The sequence below is a fragment of the Anguilla rostrata genome, chromosome 13, assembly GCF_018555375.3.
Source record: "Anguilla rostrata isolate EN2019 chromosome 13, ASM1855537v3, whole genome shotgun sequence".
Lineage (NCBI taxonomy): Eukaryota > Metazoa > Chordata > Actinopteri > Anguilliformes > Anguillidae > Anguilla > Anguilla rostrata.
This window is the reverse complement of record NC_057945.1, coordinates 26,777,654-26,799,291: the sequence shown is the minus strand read 5'-3', so window position 1 is coordinate 26,799,291 and position 21,638 is coordinate 26,777,654. Positions and strand designations below refer to the sequence as shown.

General features: G+C 42.6%; 1 protein-coding gene across 8 annotated transcripts in view; it reads left to right on the top strand.

Annotated features, from left to right (window-relative positions):
• The window catches only part of prickle2b (prickle homolog 2b), a 70,646-nt gene that overhangs the window by 44,856 nt on the left and 4,152 nt on the right, over positions 1-21,638 (top strand). For 4 of the 8 annotated variants that reach the window (XM_064304933.1, XM_064304939.1, XM_064304932.1 and 1 more), the window contains 4 exons: positions 14,836-15,019; positions 18,767-18,880; positions 19,433-19,570; positions 20,746-20,949. In XM_064304933.1, coding sequence (XP_064161003.1) covers positions 14,836-15,019; positions 18,767-18,880; positions 19,433-19,570; positions 20,746-20,949 — 640 coding nt within the window. Of the gene's footprint in view, positions 1-7,652; positions 7,742-8,794; positions 9,706-14,835; positions 15,020-18,766; positions 18,881-19,432; positions 19,571-20,745; positions 20,950-21,638 lie in introns of those variants that run through there. The other 4 variants (XM_064304938.1, XM_064304935.1, XM_064304934.1 and 1 more) reach the window with 4 other exon arrangements.

Sequence of the window (21,638 nt, the reverse complement as noted above, 5' to 3'; positions counted from 1 at the left end):
TGCCAGATGGCAAAAGTTTGTATATTGGGTAAGCTCTTGTGTGATGCTCAAATTTATGCCATGTCATTGCAAAAAAAAAAAACTGCTTATTCACATCAATTTCTGAGTGTTTTTTTCTTCATGTTTATTTAGTTTTTCCACATATTTATGCTGAAACTGCATTCTGTAAATCACATAGCCTTTCTGTGAGATACAGACACCACCTGTTCAAGCAGAAAAACTTGGCATTATGCCCTGCTGGAAATGCAATAGTTTGCCTTTCCACGCAATCAGTGGAAATCATGAAGTAGTGTGTCTGTCTTTGACAGTGCTCATTGGTTTGATTCAGTTAGTTTTTTTTTTGTTTTTTGTTTTTTTGGGGGGGGGGGGTGGGCGGGCGGTGGGAAGCAGAGGGTATTCAGAAAAGAGAGAGAATCACTGTTTGATACAGCTAAATGCAAATGCATCTGATCAATAGGCTCAGCCAGGTATGTCCAAAGGTCAGCAGAGGCCTGGAGCCTCATGGGGCTTCATATTGATTGGGAGGAGGTGATTTAGTGAAAGCCAAGGACCGTTACTCTAAAGTGCTGGAGAGAAAGCCTCCTCAGCAGGTCTGATAAATAGTTCATCTGAAGAAAGCTGCGGCTGATAGGCTGGCCTCTGTGTCCTCCTTCGGGCAGTATCATCTGAGGGTAATGCTACTGGACATCATCAGTTTTCAGTGCCAATCCTGCTCTCCGGGCAGCGAATAGCCACTCATGTGAAAGGCTTGATTTTCTGACCAAGTACATTGGCCAAGTGAAGGCGTATTGGCCACACACGCACACAGACACACACACATACACACACACGCACACACCCACACGCACACGCACGCACACCCACACACACACGCATGCACACTCTGTAACATACACGACTGAGTGGTGTGAGCCCAGAGTGGGACTGTGTCACAGTCTCATCACTGTGAGTGCATTTGCTAATGTTCTCTTTGAAGTAGCTGGTGGCAGATGCAGAGCATAGCAACAGTCACTTCTCTCACCAAGCGTGAATAATAATGTGCGGTGATTAAACATTCCACCCGCAAGCAAATGGTTTAAGCATTTTTAACATGAATTAACATCATGAGTCACAAGCCAAGGGGAGAAATCTAAATGGAATAGAAATCTTTGTCAAAAGAGTTGTGTTCCAGTGGTGATTTTTTCTGACTTTTCTCTTCAGACTAGTTCCTTGCATCTCATTAAACTTTAATAGGTGAATTCTGACGTACATTAATGTTGTTTTTTATTGTGCTTCTGAAGCATGAAGGAAAAAACAGCATAACCTCCAAAGAGCAATTAATTTTTGTCTCCTGTAGGTCTTAATCTCAAAAATCATATATTCTACTATGCTGAAACCTACAGTACAAGGGACATTCAATGCAACATGTTGACATCTTCCAGGACTCTTGTATTATGTGAGAGGTGTAAATACTTTTTTCCTGCCGGGTCTCAGGAGAATATGACCTAACTGTGTGTCCTCCTCCTCAATATGGATCCCTACATCAGGCCGGGAGAAGTCTCCTAATAGGCAATGCACTTTCATTTTGAAGCTTATGTTCGAAAGGGAGGATTTGCAGGCCCAATCTAAATGCTTTTAGACAGAATTGGTACTGCGTCCAAATCACAGAGACACTTTCAGTAATTTCCACTTGTAATCACCCATCCCGTAATGAGAAGTGACGTAGGAGTGCTCCAGCCAGTGGAAGACGGGGAAAAAACTTTCCCATATCGAGGTCAAAAAGGAGTCCTGTGTTCCCCGCAGCATAATTCATTCTTATTTGCTTTCTCTGTGCATGCCCTCGTCTGTGGCTGCACAGAGGATTGTCTGTGCGTGAAGACCAAAAGCTTGTCGGGCACCCACAGGAGATAAACTCGGAGTGAAAAGCGTGCTAAGAGTGTGTAGAAGTGTGAAAGGGGGTAGGCCCAGGATTTCATCCGTGTATTCTTAACCCCACAAACCCCCGCCCCTTTTCCCCCTTAAAATAAACATATAGGAGCGAGAGGCACATATTTTATAAACAGGCCTTCTACCCGGCTCCTTAAATGCTTGCAGGATGTTATCCTTTTGAATTGTTTCCTAATGGCCGACAACAAACAAACCGAAATGCAGCGCATATATTGAACTGAAATGAAAAACAGGAAAGCAGAATAATGCCCCCCACCCAAAAAAAGGAAAGCGAGGAAAAAGTAAATGATACTGGAGAAAAGCTTGCTTGATTGATTGATTGATTGATTGATTGATTGAAGAGCTGACCCTGCCTGTTTTCATGTCCAGGATTGTTGCTGGTCTTGTCGTGATTTGCATTTTGTGGTTTAGACTTAAGCGAGACCTTTGGCTGAGATTCTGGACATATTAATTTCCCATTGCATACCTGGCTGTAAACACCAGAACCCTTCATAAATTGAGAAACAGCTACTGTAATGACAGGTCTTTGATTTTCTGTTTGGGTAATGATCAATGTATGTTTTTCTCTTGGATATGGAGCAATCGGATGGATAAAAATCCCTTTATTATTGACTGAGGCAAAAATTTGTCTTTTATTCGTAGTGGACTATGACCCAATTTGTATCAGAATTTGTCCTTATATTTACATTAGCAATTTATCTGAACTCACTCACCTTTGTTCAGTTCATTTGGAATTAGATTCACTCTTAATCCCCTTTTTGCTTTTCTTTGTTCTCTCCATTTTCTCTCTTCGAATTGTGAACCTGCTAAAGAAGATAACCAGGATCATGCTCTTTTCATTTATTTCTTAAATTATTGCAATTCTTATATTTATGATCAAATGAATAGGATTTTAAAATGATAAACCATCCTGATCTGCTCTCATCCTTACAGTAAAATAGTTTCACTGCTACATAGATTATGCGTGTTAGGCCTTTGTCCTTTAACATGAGCTGTAAATTGATATTTTGTTTGGTCAGAAACTGAAAATTTGCTTTTGTTCAATAGTTCAATAGAATTACATTATTGAACTGGGCTCATAGTGTGAGTCCCCCCTTCCTATTCTCCCAATTGTCTTGAAGCTGTGTCATACTGAAATATCGTGGGAAATATTGAACTGCTGCCTGGATGCCTGTGCCTCTTTTCTGGACTTCAGGATATAAATTTGCCAAATAAACTCATTCTTTCTAAAAGGTAATATCTCCCCTGTACGATTTTCAGAGTTGGCGTTTGCAGTTATAAATCATATACGTATTTAAAACTGGAGCCAAAGATAATACTTTTCCCTGAAGATGAATGAGACCATGTCCATTTCTGTATTTTAGGCTGAGGTGATTTTTTCCCCTAGACAGACGGTGACGGTCTCTGGTGTAGGGAGGGTTTGCTGCGCATCCAGAGCTGGAGTCCACGCCCTCCTGGGCGTTAATGCTTTTACCAGACTGCAGAACACAGCAAAACACAGAGGTTTCAGCTGGCTTGCCTATGCATCCTGCCTGAAGGGATGGAGGAGAAGAGAAAATAAAAGACCTGAGCTGTTAGTATCATTGCATTTCTTTTTTTTTGATGCTTTAGTAAATTTGTGCTCCTTCTAGCATGACCTGCATGGTAGAAGCATTCTTTTTTTTAGAATTCTAAAATTATGTCAAAGGGCACACTACGTTTTATACAGTCTTAATGATCTTTTAAGTGAATTAAGCAGTAACTCTGCTTAATGATTAGAAGTCATTATTCAAATTTAAGGCTGAAGCACATTAAACTGATTAGAGAGCCAGGACTGGAGAGGCATATACGCTTATCGGATGGGCATAAAATTAATTCACTGCCCTTGCTTTTTAAACAAGGTTGCGTTCGTTTCATTTCTGTTCTATGTCATGAAGGAGCAGTTTAATGTTGATCAATGCTGAAACTATGGAATTTATCTGAATTTATCTGTTACATTAAAAGCTTGTTTTCTCCCATGGTCTAGGGAAAACTAATTGACATTTTGCTGCAAAGTAGTGAACACAAAGAGAGTGTGACATAAAAAAACTACCAATTAAATTTGCCAAGTGTGGATAACTGTGATTAATTATTATTATTATTATTATTATTATTATTATTAGTAGTAGTAGTAGTAGTAGTATCATGCTGTGAAAAGAAAAGTACATTTTTGAGAAGCATTTTTAAACAAAAAGCCAAAACCACCCCTGTGGTTATTCCATTGAATATGCTGATGCACTGAACGTGCGGACAATGATCTATGAAGGGCAACTGTACAGATTTACAGAGACCATTCATATTGTGCCATGTTTTAAAGAACACCCTCATATTTGAGCCATCTCAAAAAACTAAATATTTAAATGGGCCCTAGTTTAGCTTGGGTTTATATGATTGAAAATGTTTGGATTGCTTGTTACAGATACAGAATTGCCATTCAGCTGAAAGGCACAATGGTGTAATCAGAGACAGCTGATTTAATTTGGTTGTGTTGTTCTGCTTTTTAACAAAAAACTATGTTGATCAGAGCAAACTTAATAGAATTTTTCCACCTGCACCCTAGAGACAGAGAGAGAGAGTTCAGTGCCTTGCTGAATGAAAATAATCAGCTCTTGGAATGTGTGGAAATAGGAAATATTGACACCTCCTGCTGTTCTATGATGGATTTTTTTTTCAGTGGGGTAATATGGGAGCTCAGCTGGAAGATTGCCACTGGATGCCCTCTCTTGGAGTTTTACATCAGCCTTGGTTCACTAAATAAGTCATCTTAGATTGTTTCATAGACCTCTGTGTGTGTGTGTGTGTGTGTGCGCGCGCGTGCATGCGTGCGTGTATGTAATTTCATAGAATTTGATAAAATTATGATATTCATGCTTACATGCAGATATTTTAATGCACAACTGAGCCATCTTTCCCTACAAGCTTACAAATCTTTAGTTTATAAAATGTAAATGCTTCACTGTATAGTTCAAATATATTCTAAGCTTAATTTCTGAACACTACAATCACCACCACACATTAAATCACATTATGCTCACTGTGTAATTTTTGTAAGATCATTCTTGCTATCTTTACTTTATCAGAAAGCTATCTATTCTAAAAAGCAGCTTTTAATATTTAGTTGTTTTTATTTCTCTGTTCATGCCAATGAACTGTAATGAGGGCAGCAGAGATGATGGTGACCCTGGCTCCTTCATCAGATAAAGGATGACTCAGCAGTTGGCTTCCAAAGCATTGGTTAGAATGCTAAACAGTGCATCTAAATCTATGCTGCATTTCATAAGGCTTTTCAAATAATATACTGTAGATGTCATTTTTAATTGCATTTCTGTGTTAGCCTCCAGTGCAAGTTTAGTTTGATATCTTTTTAGAACCTCCTTAAGCAGCATTTCCTGCACTGTTAACAGGCATATCGCAGCTGTGTTTGGTATCAGAATCCACATATGGATCTGAAGCATAAGGAAAATTATGTTCTCCGAGGAGCACACTCGTCAGCCCTGGAGACAGAGTCTCCCTGGAAATGAATGTTCTGATGGACGTGTCCTAGCAACACTTTCTGAGAAAGAAACTCTTGTCTAAGTGGGCCAGGAGGGGCAGAAATAGCCTGCCCCTGAAGAGACTCTTCACAAGGTCATCTCGGAGCCCTGGGCCCCATGGTGCACCAAACAGGCGCAGCGTGGCCTAATGAATTACACAGCTCCAGCACAAGAGGGATAGAACGAGAGAGAGAAGAGCGAAGAGAAAAGAGCGAAATGGAAGAACGCAGAAGCAAATTAAATACCGACAAGCTTTATTTTTCCCTCCTTAAAATATAATTTCAGCTTCCATCCGTGAAGAATTAAGCCTGTTAATGTAACGCATGAAATGCACAGTGGCCCCTTTTTATCTGTTTTTTTTTTTTGGCTGGACCACAACAGCGGGGCCAGCCCTACAAACGCGAATGTCTGTGACTGACTGAGTGACTGAGTGAGTGATGAAGTTACACCATTGGTCGGCCAGAGAGGTCCAGCCGTATACTAGGTTTTGACCTGCTCTTGTTTTCTTATAATAGCTGTCTGCTTGAGCTAAGCATGGTTCATTTCTCCAACTGAGTGTGTGTGAACATGGGGTAGCATTGATGAAAATCCACAGGAAAGGGATGGAAATACCGTGGCAGAGATTGCATTTGCCTCGGGCCACAGGAAGTTGGTGCCAATACTATGATGTCAGGGCTTCCCAGTCAGCATACAGTTATCTCTCCATGGGCTCAGACCATTTACCAGCAGCTGGATGGAGATATAACTGCCCTCTGTTGACTTTAAGAGATAGACATCTGCATTTTCCACATGAAAAGATGGCATTCTCCTGAAAAAATTTAAATGGAAAATGCTATTTTGGGTCATTCTGGGTACATAGGTCCAATCAGTAAAATGTATAGATTTCCATTAAAGTTTAATCTGCTTCATGTTTAAATCAAGCCCCATAGTCTTTCCACAGGGAGGGTGCCACACTTTCCCTTTTTCTGAGTGAAGGCTTATTTTCCCCATGTTTATTTTTTATTTCCGTCTGTTCCTAGATAAACACTGAATAGTATTATTGTAAGATAGCATCTTGTCAGAAATGCCAAAAAAAGCTATTTCACAATTCATGCGCTGAGTTGTGTCAGTTTGTCTCAAAATAACTGAATCACACATCACAAGCTGTGCATAGCTGTTTTCTATGGAATGCGGATCGTGTAACACATGTGTGCATGCAGAAGACCATGCCTCTTTAGATAAGCTAACAATCAATCTCCCCAAAACATTCACTGCATATTTAGTTCTCTCCAAGCCATGTTCCAGTAGCCTCTGTCCAGTTCTGTTTTTATATGCTATACTGAGTGAACAGGATGCCATATAAAACCAAGTCCAGCCTACTCAGTGGTTGTGGAATTACTCTGTGGCTGTGAGAACTGGGGAGCTGTCACTCACAGGTCCCTTGTAAAAAGCTAGCGGAAGGGCTAAGTACAGAAGCAATGGTAATTGATACCCTTGTGTTCATAAAGTTATTTGGATTGTTTCAGCGTGTAAAGCAGAAACTCTGGTCAGAAAACCCCACTCCCCATGTGCTACTGTGCGTTTGGAATCAAAGCCAGGAATACACAGGATAAAACTCAACCCATCAGTTGAGCCCAGGACTTCACTGTCGCACCAGAAGGATAAACTAACATAGAGGGGTACAGAATTGTTCTAAATCCAAAGGGTCATTCTGTACCTTGAGCTTGCAACCTTTTTTTTCTGTATGCTGAGATTAGTGATAGTATCACAATTGCAAAGATGTTTTACTTTGCCCTTACTGCAAGTGGCTGGCTATCACCACACAGAATTACTTTAAAGGAAACCATAAACAAAAAACAGGAATACCTCACATCAACAGGATTTGGGCTATTTTACACTTTTTTTATTCTTTGCAATTATAAACGATGTGATTAAATTCCAAATTTAATTTAATTTTTCCTTCATGATTTTTATTTTTTTGTATTTCTATTTTTTTCATTTGAAATCGACCTTAAATCGTTTGGCAGCATTTTAAAAGACAATTTTGATATCTCAGGATTTTATCTATAGTTATTTCGCCATTATCATTAATGCAAACAAATAAGGAAATTAACAGCAGTTAAACACTTGACACTAATTCTGGAAAGAAGCTCAGAGGGCATTAGAAGCTTAACGCCATGCAAGTGTTTGCAAGATTACAATGTACAAAAATAGCAAAGATGGAAGCAATCTGTTGGCTGTTGCTGGGGAGCAGTCAATGTATACATTTTGCCATTCTAATACAGGTAGGTTTATATCGGAATCTACAAGGTTAATCAAATCGTAATAATTTGGGTGGGTAGGCATGGGCCAGGCCAAATGGTGGAGGCGTAAGGGGGAGGTGAGCATTGTCAAGAATAATTTACTATAGATTAGGCCTAGTGTAGAATGATCTCACTATTGTGTCAAAACCGGAGCTGTTTTTTAGATTTCCTTTTCAGCAGAAACAGCTCCTGATTCTGCCAGCACATGTTCAGTTTACACGAGGTCATCTTTTAAAAGGGCAAAATTGTTCGTTTTATTTCCACAGTCTATGCATTTTAGAATTCACTATAATGTTCAGTTGGACTTTTTTAGAACCTAAATTAATGTATAATTATTATACATTTGATTTTTTTTTTTTAATTGTATTTATTTGTGAAACGGTAGTGTCCCGTGTTGATACATTCTTATATTTCCAGTTGTTTACTTATCATTTCCTTATCGTTTACAATCGAATAAAACGCAGACAGGCATAACTACTGTGAATATTTAGAGATGTTGCTGTTATTGGCAGGTTTTGAACTGAATAACCAGCTGAATGAATAAATACAACGAATAACAGAATTAGACTACTGCATTCTTAAAATGAATTTACTAGTGCTGGTCAGGTCAACTAGACATTCCATGCGTATACTAGGCTACCATTTGCTCTGACAAAATGCAGGACTTCCTGGCAGCACAGTAAATCGAATACAGTATGGAAACTTCAATTCCAAGAAGGATTAAATGCTGTGTTGGTGCTTGGTGGTGGTAATTCTTGAGCTAATAAAACACTAAAACCTATTTTGTATTAGTGGGCCTATATAGGTCTAGCCTATTGAAAAAGTCACCCTATATTATGTTCGGGCTGTACTTCTTGGCTACATCATAAATCGACAATGGTCTAGGCTAAATAAACGCGATTTAGCCACATTTAAAGCCCCCTCCGCCGTGAGAGCTCTGAACTTCGCTTGCTCTGCCCCTACTGTCGTTCGTGATGGTTTCGTGTGTTAAAAGGGCTACAGCAGAAATGATTTGTTTGCGGAGCGACCCTTGTAGCCGAGCGGTTCATGACTGCTCGCATTGAAGTGCGACCAGCACTCTAGGCAGTTGATTCATGGAATTGTCCGATTTACATGCAAATTAATCCAAAACAGCAGTCATTGAAGCTGCTAATTATACCGATGTTAGGACGGTGACTTGCTGACATCACTGACGCTCATTAGCATTCAGGGGGTTGTGCGGAGTCTGCTGACTGGAAGGGCGATCGCCGCAACTCAATACCCTACTCATTTCTCCGAGGAGAAAGCTTCGTACTTCTTTTCAATTGCCTTGAGCTACTGGGACCTTGGAGACGAAGTTAAATATACGCCGGCTTCTCTTCCTACATGGTTCATTTGATAAATCCTCCTTTAAACCTCCTTTAAATCGGCTATTCATCTGGACTACTTGTGAGCGAATAAGATGGTAAACCTTGTGCTGTGATAGTAGGAAAATGGAACAAAGCCTAAATTGATCAAAGGGAACATTTATATCTGAACACTCAGTGCAATATCGTCATTTGACGTCGAGAGAAAAGTTGGGGTCGCTGTTCGGCTTTGAGTTATTTCCAAGAATCTGGGAGCTTGGTGTTTGTCTTGCAAAGAGGTTTCACAAAGGCTCGCGGCTCAGAAGGCAGAGGAACAGCTTTACGGTGTCACAGAGACTGGAGTGCGAGTGGGATGATTCGTGGCACAGCAGTGGCGCTGAAGCGGTGTGAAAAGGCTGGTAATGAGGATCGCATTTTAAAAAAATACATTGCAGAGAGCGGGGACAAATACTCCTTTTATCGTAGCTTGTGAAAGGTGAGCAGGACGGCAGCAGCCACGTATTAATTTGTTTACTTAGTTGTTTATTTGTCCAGCTTTGTTTATCCTGATTACGAATTCCTTGTGATTTTCCCATACTTGACCGGAGACTTCTTTGATTGGTAAGTGAATTGTTCCTTGGCTTAGGAAATATAATAATGTCGCAACATGTTAATTTAAGTTTGCGCTAAATGTGTCAATGCTGTATTTTGTTGCGTGTCTTCATGTAGCCTAACATTGCGCCTAAAGAAATCGAGATCTGACCATGCAGTGTTCCAGTGTTACGTTAACTAGCTGGATACCCTGTATAGCAGCATGATAAGTCAAATGGGTATCCTGTTACAATCGTATTCTGGATTTGTTTTGCTTTGCAAGCGCAAAACTGTAACAGTTTTCCAAACTTGAAACTGTAAGAAAACAAACTTGGCCTGTTTAATAACAGATGGGCTAAAGCTGTGGTTTAACCCGATTTTAGCTACAGAGAGCAACCCTCAGTGTGTGTGACAGACAGTCAAAATGTAACTCTAAGGCTATAGTTTCTTGTCATTCATTTCGCTTTTGAATGTAATGGAGGCATTTTTGTACCGCTATCTGACCTGGCTCTTTCAGTGAGATTAGTCTTTGTTATGTTGCCACGATGGTCTGGTCATCCACAGAATTGATTGAGTCAGAGTGGGTCGCTCTGGATTAGCATGTGAACAAACTAACTGACAAATAATGTGACTTCAGCAGCTGGAGCCTCACTCAGCGATTGAGATCTCTCTTTCTGTGCTATCTGAAATAGACGTCACCTTTCGTCTTGCTGGAGCTGCCCGGCCTGCGTTTATTGCTGCGGGTTTTTATAGGAGAGGGGGTATAATCAATCGCTTGTACTTGTTATCGGCCATGGGATTTCAATTCTTACCATGCATAGTTTATCGTGTTTAATGTGTGACAATATTGTATTGTGTGACAAATATTGCAATATTGTATTGTTTCCGATGGTATTTTGTGTATGCTGTGCTTGCTAGCTCACTGATGGAGCCCATATATTATAGGAGAGAGAGAGCTATGAAGTCATCATTCGGTTCCAGTAATTATGTCAGGAGGCTAAATGGGTCAGTTTGTGCTGTGCTACTGCTTCACACAACAAAGATTATAATTTCACAAGCCACCTGAGTGCCTACATCTGATTGTCAGGCATCTCAGTTTCTGCTGCATGTTGTGATGCATGTAAACACTTAGGAATAAATTAAACGAACTTAGCCTGCTCAAAGGACTTCATCTGAGGTTGTCTTCTGTTGTCAGATGTTACATAAATGTGATCTTGGTTCTTTAACGCCCACACACAACCTGTGTAATTCATACAAGGATGGGAGACGTAAAAGCACGACTCGGAGCATTTTATTTTCTTTTGGGTTTTAAATTACTCGTCAGACACGGTACTCACTGAATGCAGATGCAGTCTGTTCGTCGGAGGTATGTTTTGTGATGCGTCTTAAAATCTCCACCATATGCACAGGTGTCTGTGCGCTGGAAAGCAAAGAATATGAATGATTTATTACGGCAGTTGGATGCCGCCCTTAATCTCCACGCCATGAAACATATTGCATCGCTGTGCCATAATTGGTGGCAATATACATCCTTTGTTCAAATGATTTCTATCTAGCCTGATAGTACAGTCAGTGCAAGCAGGCATTGAAGTTTAATGTATCTTGTCCAGACCTTTCCAAGAAAAAGATTTTTTTTTTTTATTGTGAATTTATTTTACCTCCTTTGACACCTTCCACTAAATCTTAAGCACTCTCCGTAAGTGCTCACTGAAATGCTGAATGGAGGCCTTTCTTCAGCTCCCACATAATGAGTGAAAGACTGTAGAGAGAGAGGTATCTTACCGGCTCTGTTCCCCCCCACCCCCCAGAAATAAGCCAAAAAAAAGTTGGCTGCTGCTTGCACCCAGCTGTTAGGAGCTCTCCATCTTATAACTGCCATTTAAATATGTTGTTTAATCCATCCAGAATGATGCCATGGAAAAGCTACAGTGACTTTTTGAAGCTGTTCTGGTTTATGGAAACCACTTCAAACCCACTAGGGTAACTTGCCTGCATTTTTTGGGTTGTTGATGCCATATGCTGCTTGGCCAGGGATGGCATTTAGGCCCCGGGTGAGATCTTTGCCAGTGGGGGAGAAGGGCTGCTTGAGCAGGAGGGAGAGTTTTCTTTTCAGAGAAGAAGAGAAAACATAAAAATGAGAGTGCCTCACAAATAGTCTGTGGCATTCTGCAGAGCCAAACTTGAAATCTCCCATTGTCCGGGTAATTTGAAAGTGGCAGTTGATGATTAACACTCCATGGTAAATGGCTGTGTTTTTACAGCATGGATCCTGGGGATTACTGCTGGTCCAGACACCTTTCAGTTATGAGAGCCTTCTCCTCAGGCGCACTGGAGTGTTTCTTTCATCTCTCTCAGGAGGGTTGAGTCATATCGAGAGATTATAGTTACAAGTCATCAACTCGCCTTCATTTTCTTTTTAACTAGGTATTTGTAATGGGTTGATTCATATTACCGGAGCGCTGAATCCCTCTTAATTGAAATCATGTAGATTACAAGCCTAAAATGGTTTCTTTAAATCCCTGCTTTGTTGGGTGCACCTTAAGTCTGTGAGTGGCTGTTGGCACTGTTTCCGGATCTGTGTTTCCCTGTCATATGGGATCAGGCCTTTCTGAAGAAAATGACCATTTGACTTCTCTGTGACCTTGTCTTACATCTGGACCAAGTAAAAAAAGAAAAAAAAACAACTGCCCAGCACAGCCTTCCTGCTTTCATTTCAGCAGGCAAATAACATAGGCTGCTTCAGCCTCTGCGTTACAAACCTTGATCACGGTGTGAGAGGTAGTCTACAGGCCTACATTACAAAAATAAATAAATAAAAAAACAGGCTATTTTTAAACGCTGTCACCAAGCGTATTTTTCGTCGGAGGCAGAATGTATCAGACGAGCGTAAAGGAGGATAGAACCTGCTTTTTGGCTGTGTGTACCATCTGACCCACTGAATCATCACTGCTGCCGTAAAGCGGTGGGCTCGCTTGTAATGGAGAGGGTATGTCATGTCTTGTTAATCATGCATACATTAGGAATAGCGCGGAGCCAGTGCGCTCTAATGAGAAGGCTCTCTTGCCTGAGGCTGTGAGGTTATTACCACAGAGATGGGGCTTGCATTTTTGACCCTGCAATCCTGAGGAGCTGTCAGGCTGATGACTTTGTCTGCAGGGCCTGACTGGTTAAGTTACTGACTACACTGATCTGCATTCATGGATGAGTTATCCCTGAATTTGCTATTCATACGCATTCGTTTAATATTCACGTTTTCCTGTTGCCATCCGAGCAATGCAAGTGATTCGCCCTTGTTCAAGGGTGCTGCGATGACTGAGAACAAGAACGCGGGAGGGCTGGAGGCGCTTTCCCCTGCCCTGCTGTCCAGCACACCCACTCGCCCACCACTGACCCACCACAAGCACCCAAACAACATCTGACCTCACCATTTTTCAAGGATTCTATCCAGACCTCAGTATGATGCAGCCACAGTATCAGATTTACATGGTACATTTTTGGTAGGCTAAATCAGCAGCTCCAGCAATAGGATGGCATTGCATAAGGTTGGCACTGATCATATTTCCCAAAGTGCATTATACAACCATTTTGTATATCTACATTCAGGCCATGTGCTACTGTTTTCCTCTGTGGGGGCTGGGAGAAGATCATGACTTTGAAGCAGGCTCTTTCTCTTGTTACAATCTGAAAATTGTTAGTACCACTGGGATTCTAGTGGGATGTGAAATTGCTGCAAACATAATTTTGTATGATTCGACATTGCACAGAGCACAAAAAAGGCTCAGTTTTAATTGTCCGTGGTTCTCTGGTAATCACATGCAACTAGCAGGGGGAAGCTGCCATAGGCACAACGCAAAATTGGATTTTGCAACTAATGAACTTTAAATCATTTAAATTCATTTGCCTGCCTTCCGAGCAAAATTTAAATGATAAACACATTTGAACATGGAGTGTTGTGACCTTGCTGTGATGTTGAGGGGACAAAAGCCTAAACATTTATGCAAAGTTGGATCCCTTTAACAGAAAGGGCATTCAGAGTCCCCAGCCTGTTTTGAGGGCCTGAAACAGTAATGAGGTTTGTCCTAAGTTGGCAGTTTGTTTTTGCAGCAGGGGGCAGATGAGGTTGGAAGAGCTTGGATCAGCCCCCTCCCTGTTTCCCGGTCGAGGGCTCGGTGTTGGTTCTGAAAGAGGAGGCCACAGGGTTTGCGAGACCTCTCGGCTGCCTGGATACAAACCAGATGCAGCTCGCCTGTTTAGTTGCGTGTGTGTGTGTTTTTTTTTTTGATCTGACGAATAGCAGGAAGCAGGGGGATTCTGGCAATGCTCCACGCCTTAACTGAGTTAGGCTTTCACAGAGAAGGGGAAAAGTAGACACCGGGCACAAACACAGACAGACAGCAGCATCATTTAAACAGAGGCACTGGATGGTTTTTTTTTTACTCTTTGATGAGCTTCATTGTAATTTGAAAAATTTTTATTTTACGCAAAGCTGTATGGAGCTGACGTGAAAGCTGACGTAGAAATCCCCTTTTCTCTCTTTGTAGTTGAAGACCACCCAGTTCAACATTCTTTGTATTTCAAGGCAGTAGTCATATTCTGTTGTGGGTTCACAATATTCAATTCCCCAATGCAATTTTGATAAACCATCCCTGACTTTATTTGTCATTATGTCAACACTTTCATTGCCTTGAAGTCTAAAGTGGGCCATGGACACGCAGCCCCCTGGTGATGAATACCTGAGTCTGAAAAGTCCTGCATGACCCCTGATACCTCCTGTAAAAACTGACGTAACATACAGGGCTTACAGTCTGTAAACACACAGAGACAGAGTTCAAAAAGAAGGAAAGAAAAAAATTATAAGGGATGTTTTGGTCCCCAGCCAAAAAATGTTTTTATTGGCCTCTGCCTCTGAGTTTTGTCAGATCCTAAATGAACCTAACTATTTCCTCGCTTTTTTTCTCATGTATAATTTAAGGGATTCAAACAACTTTAGTGTTGCCTGGGCATTTTAGAAAAATGAAATATAAAACCACTCGTTCTTAATTAAGTAAAAGTGAAATATATGAAAAGAATGATATCATGTTCCCCTCTTTCAAAAACCAAACAATGAAAGTGTTGAAGGTTATAAAATATGTAAACCTTATCTCCGTATTCCCCTCACAGGAAGATCTGTCTGCACTGTAAGTGTCCACGCGAGGAGCATGTGGTGGCCGTGATGCCTCTGGAGATGGAGAAGACGGTCACTAAGCTGATGTACGACTTCCAGAGGAACTCCACCTCCGACGACGACTCGGGGTGCGCTCTGGAGGAGTACGCATGGGTCCCGCCTGGGCTCAAACCAGAACAGGTACCTCACCCCCGCCTTTGGGTGTCTCTGCTTTCAGCGCCCAGACATTCTGTGTTGCTGCACTGTCTCCAAGCGAGAAATATCTTTTTTGAAATGCTTTTTAAAATAAATTTTATGGTGCATGTTTCCCACTTCTGTTGTCCTCTTGGCAGTTTGTTACAGGTAGTGAGGTGGCAACGTTGTTACAGTTGGTGTGTTAATTTTCCTCATATGAAAGTAACTCTGCTCTGGGTCCTCAGCCACTCCTGAAATGGGGTCAATCCCGGTTCGTGGCCTTTCAGAGTGGCCCCAACCAGCTTTACTAGCCCCTCGACTGAAACGGTGTAGCCCGTGCTTTATTGGACAATGAAATTATTTATAGATGTTATTTTCATTTTCTTCATTAACTGAGAGGGGGCTTTATTACCAAGCGAATGAGTTGGTCAATAAATCATTATCTTATGGGGCAGCTTCTGTAGGGCGTGCTGAATGTGGCCTCTTCCCAGAGGTCACATGTGATCTAAAGTCAATTACTCCAGTCCAGGGACTGGGCTCAAAGCCCTCTGCGATAACAACTGTGCAGATTGGAATACTGGCTGTGTGACATGTCAGTGGAATAAATGTAGCTTACTTGCACTGTTGCCTCAGAGAGACATGATGTGAGTCAATATAAAGGATGAAAAAGTTTTAGGTGTTTCTTGTGGATGGATTATTATGCTTAATTAGGTACTTTTTACATTCAAAAACACACCACTGTTAAACCAGGAGCATTCTGCAGTTTTATCTCATGGATTTTGGAGAAAGGATTAGAAATGTGCCCATAGAAGTATATGACTCCCAGGTCAGATGGAATGCAGCATGAACATGTGAAACTGAACATCTTTTCCACAACCCAAACCCTCCTAGGAGATGTACTCTGTAGAGGGAGAGATCCTTTCTTTAAAACCAAGTTAAGAGCTTTGATCTCAGATATAGCCTCCTAAAACTATGACCTCTATGTCAGCAGCTTCAGTGTCAGACTTTACACACACCCTTCCTTATGAGCCTTGATAAACAGCTGGAAGTTGCTGGGATGTGGAGAGTTCACTTCATGCACACACCTAACCCGCCATTAACCGTCTTTTCAGTGGGGAGGCCAAGCCTTCACTTGGATCTATCGTCCTTAATTACCACAGGGCCACACAGTGCAGGCAAAGATAATGATTGCCTGTCTCACTAGTCATTAAATCCTAAAGCATTATTTTCCATAATTCAGACTTAACCGTTAGTTTAACCTCATCCTGTTACCTCACACTATTGAAGGTACATGTGTTCCCCTGTTACAGTGCCTAAAAACAAGAATGACTAACACATTTCCCCATGTCTCCTAAAAGCAGTGTGTTACATACAGTTTGTGTTTGTGACTCGTCTCTCTCTCTCTGTCTTTCTCTGTATCTCCCTCTCTCCCCATGCTGTCTATTTTCTTGTTTCTTTCTATTTCTTAATTCTTTCTATTTCTCTCTGTCACATTTGGTCTGCATATATTTCAGTTTTATTATTTCTTCCTTCTCTTTCTCCCTCTCTCCTTTTCTTTATTTCTTCCTGTCCCGCCCAGGCCACTGTAGACAGGGCTGATATATTGGCAGCAAAGCCTGTGCAGGCTCTTCCTGGTTTAGACAAACTTAGACTGATGTCCTCCCTGGATGGAACAGACAGCGGAAAAGGCTTTACTGAGCACTGGCCAAACTCCCATCATCATCATCCCATCTAGGAATGACTTTCTCCCCACCAGAGCCCCTCATCTGGTTGTGTTCAAGCTTTATGGGGTGGAAAGCTTGGCCTTTCTGATTTCTGTTTGCTTCACCAGCACACTCACGCAAAAAGTGGCTGCGTTAGTTACAGTAGCTATGTTTATTTAAGGAAGGGCCGCAATGCAGTATAATGGTTAGGGAACTGGGCCTGTAAATTAGCAGTTGCAGGTTTGATTCTCAGGTAGGGTGCTGCTGTTGTATTTTTGAGGTTGGTACCTCACCTAAATTGATTCAGTAAACATTTTAAGCTGTATAAATGGGTGGTATGTAAAAATAAGTGGTGTAGGTCGCTCTGTGTAAGAGTGTCTACTAAATGTAAATGTAAGCATCTAATTTTTTGCCTTCTAAATGTCTGTTTCTTCTGCAAATTTGATAGCTCTCCTAATGGAGGCTGGGTCCTATCTGTTGTGATTGTATATGCAGTTGGGAGAGTGGGAGGGGGATGTGGGACCTGTACTTGGGTCTTTCCAGTGTAAAAGGGGTTGTGCTCACTACAAGTGGTTTTGTTAAATGTTCATGGGCTGATAGTGGACTCTGCCATGTCACAGCTGCGGACCCTTAACCAGCTCAGGCCACATATAAGCTCGGACATTGTGCGGGCAGAATTCCACTCTCATGGGGTATATTCTGGGGGCAGAATTCAAAAGGGGTAGAGGCTTTTATAAGGTCACTATTCAATGGATATGAAAGTTTTTTTTCTTTTTCTTCTGTCTTTATATTACTGAATCAGGGACAGCATGTATATATTTTTTATATGAGAAAATGTTTTTTATTATTTTTAAGCAGATATGCTCTCTGTGTGGGTAATATAAACTTCATCCATGAGACTCAGAGGCTAGTCTTTAATCTTCTGGAATGTTTTTCTTCTGCATGTCTGGCTGTTAGAGCTGTGATGTGGATACAGGACTAAGGCAGATGATGTGAATACTGCAGGCTGGCTGGTATTATCTTGGGCTTTTTTGTGTGTTACTTTAGGATAGCATCAGTACAGCCTGTCTGTCACTTCATTGTTTCGGTTGGATTGAATTCTTCATGTAAAAATATAAAAGTGAAGCTTGATTTTTTTTGCTGGTGCAGTATGTCATACATCCTTTTCTGTGTTAGCGTTTTGAGGCTACTCAAAAATATCCACAGACAGTTCTTTATATTCATTTATGCCATACTAGATGATGGCCTATGAGGAGGTTCTGTTTGATGTTCTTGCCATTTTTCTCTATGTTGTTATTGTCAGCATAGATACTGCCATTGTTATGTGTCTGACAAGAAACATACAGATGTCAGATAATTATTGATTTTTTCTGTTGTCTTTTATTCTGCGTATTGTGAGAAGCAGCTAAAAAATCCCAACTGGTCTGGTCCACACAGGTCAAATGCTGGCACAGCATTTCAGCCATGACTAATGTGGTCAGAAATCGGAGGGATTGCATGGGCTTTGTCCTAATTACATGGCATATTTTTGATAATGAATCAAATAATGGCTATGAGATCATTGGTGCGACAAGAGATCACACAACTGCACTCTATGTCCAGTGATGCCAAAAACTGGGTGATCACACTGTACTGCATGATAGGCAATTAAAGGCCATATCTTAGACACCCAGTGCATTGTTTTTCCATTTAATTTGAAGCGTATTGTAAAAATTCCTTGCACGAGCAGGATTGTGGCATACAAAGCATTCTCTTTGTCAGCATGCACAGAGTGAGACCGAGACCAGATTCAATTAACTCCACATTGGCAATCCATAAATCAAAGTGGTGTAATGGTGGTATCTGTGTGGAGGGGGGAGAGGGGCAGAACAATGATCACACTCATTGCATTCTGTCCACACACACGGGCGCCTGTGAAAAGCTCTGCTCCTGGGTTTATTTGTCTGGCCTAAGTGTTGGCCTAATGGCCAGAAAGTGGAGACCCGTAGCTGCAGTGCGTGGTTTTTTGTTGCTAAAACCAGCTCTGTTCCCTATCCCCCCCCTTCCTCAGGTTCACCAGTACTATAGCTCTCTCCCGGAGGACAAAGTGCCGTATGTGAACAGCCCTGGAGAAAAGCACCGGATTAAGCAGCTGCTTCATCAGTTGCCCCCGCACGACAACGAGGTGAGTGTTCGCCTGCTCCCGAGACTGCCAGACAGGCTCTGCTTGAACCCTGGAACACCTGAAGCGCACGCCCTCGCTCTGAGGAAGCAAGGGATGGGTCATGCCGCTAGTAGCATCGTATGGGGGCAGGACATGGCTTGTGGGTACATGGGCTCGTGGGTGTCTTTGTGCCTGAACCCATTCTGGTGCCAGGTGTTTTGTAAAATAGGCTACATATTTGGAACTCGCATTACTATTTTGTGAAATATCACTCACTCAATTTTACTCTGTCAGTTGGATAGCATTTAGGTTCCAGAAATCCATCAATGTTTATTTACTCCTTATCAAAGTTTGATAAGGTAGTATATTTGGCTATTATGAATCTGCCTTTATAACAAGAATTGAGAAACGCTGTGTTTGTTTTGTGAGTGGTGCCTCATGGCTAAATGATGAGGCATGTGAATCGATCATTTTTTCGTGTTACCAGTGCTGTTCTGTAACATGATACAGATGAAGATGCTAATGCTGATGACAGAGTGGCCCATAGTTTTCTGCATGTCCCCCTGTCCACAGGTCCGGTACTGCAACTCTCTCGATGACGAAGAGAAGAGGGAGCTGAAGCTTTTCAGCAACCAGCGAAAGAGAGAGAATCTGGGTCGGGGGAACGTGAGACCGTTTCCTGTGACAATGACCGGGGCGATCTGTGAGCAGGTGAGCCCCCGGGGACGCACCCGCGCGGGGTAGCGGAGGCAGGCACACCGCGCTGGGAGGGCCTGTCCCTGTCCCTGCCGAAAAGCCACAGAGCCTCAGCACAAATGGGTCACGTGCTCCTGCTTTGTGCTTTAAAGTGCAGCCTGGAAATCGGAGGCGCTCTCATTTATCTAGAGATCCGTTCCGAGTCCCCAGGTTCTGCAGTCAGGTTCCGCAAGAAAATGACAAATGGCTGGTTCTTCCAGATCTATTCATCTTTCTCTTAGTTTCCTCTAAAGGTTTCCATTTTTCTTCCGGCATGTCAGTACATACACCTGATTGGCGCCCAGGTGATAAGATCATGTATCCAAAAGATGAGCGAATGACAAAGCTGATTAGCTGGATTAGTTTTCTCTGGCATGGGGTCAGTCCCTTCTGTTATTATGCCAGGAGAGATGTCACTGTATTTGCATTTTTCCATCTTGGTTTCTTTTTAAAATTCTTATTCAGTATTCATTGTAGTCCTTAAGATGAACTTGTGAATCCAGTGCGCTTGCTTCTCTGGGGATATGTACCATATAATGTACTTCAGTCTATTTTGAGGTGGCTGCATTGCCTTAGGGGTTTCTAGGCATCTTTTGAGCGAAGACGTTGCATGTTATACATATTTTGTAACCATGGCAGCAACAACAGCTTCATCAAATAATGCTGACATCCTTGAATAGAGAGAAGGTGCTGGGAACAGCTGAATGCTGTGAAATGTTCCTTGGTGGGTAATGTCAGACACATTGATGCATACTGACAGACTCAACAGAGAATTCAGCCTTGCAGTATCTGTCCTTGGTAATTTATGTCTTATTTGGATGGCAGGCGTCCTTACCCAGAGAATACCAGCAGTGAGAAGAAGCAGATAGCATAGACTGACCCCTCAGACAGCAAACATTGATTTATCATGTTGGCAAAAGCAGCGTGTTCCATTTATTTGAACTCTTGTGTCTCTTTCTCTCGCTTTGTCTATCTATCTGTGTATCTGTATATTGTTAGGATGACAAAAGATATCCAGTACCAATAAGACTAATGACATTACAAAAAGAAAATACAAGACCAGCTCACCTCCTTCTTAAATAAATAGAAAATAATGCAACTGTGATGCAATTGTGGGAAATTTGATGGAGCTGTGTGTGTGTCTCTTCCAGTGTGGTGGTCAGATAAACGGGGGAGACATCGCCGTGTTTGCGTCGCGGGCGGGTCACGGGGTCTGCTGGCACCCCCACTGCTTCGTGTGCAGCATGTGTGACGAGCTGCTGGTGGACCTCATCTACTTCTACCAGGACGGGAAGATCTACTGCGGCCGCCACCACGCCGAGCGCCTCAAACCTCGCTGCTCCGCCTGCGATGAGGTGAGCGGGGAGGCGCGGGGGGGCACGGGGAGGCGCAGCGGGGTGTGGGGGGGGGCGCAGGGAGGCGTAGCAGGACACAGCGGGGCGCGGGGACGGCCAATCATCGTCCGCACAGCTTCCACCGCCAGTGCTAACAGGGTCGCGCTTCGCCCCGTGACCCACGGCATAGCCCAGTCCACCTCCCTACTCGCCGTTCCCCATGGCAACAGCGCTAGCTATGCATCGCTCAGAGCCTAGCATCGGCGAGCGGAGCTGTGGGCTGGGGAGGGCTCTGGAACGCCGAGCCCAGTCACACAGTCTGTGTGCGGTGCACACTTCAACCCCGCCTCTTTGTTTGATTGTTTTCCACAGGAACTCGCTGAAATTCCGCCTTTGACAGATCTCCGCTGTGCTGTTTTTCCGTGATTTGTGTTCCATATTAATGGCTTAGATAAGCTCAGGGGTAAAAATGAATGGGTGAAGACAGATAAAGAGGCAGAACAGTCTTCATAGCGCACAATGAACCGTACACAGACTGCGGTGATTTACCTCAGGCATGCATAAATTCCCCAGGTTTTATCGTGACGTCTAACTCCAGATACGCGCCGCAGTGCTGGGGGAGCTGGGGCCCTGCCGCCGTCGGACCTTGAAGCACAGCCCCGTCGTCCCCCCTGTCACGCGGCGAGCGCTCCGTCCGCGCTCGGCCTCAG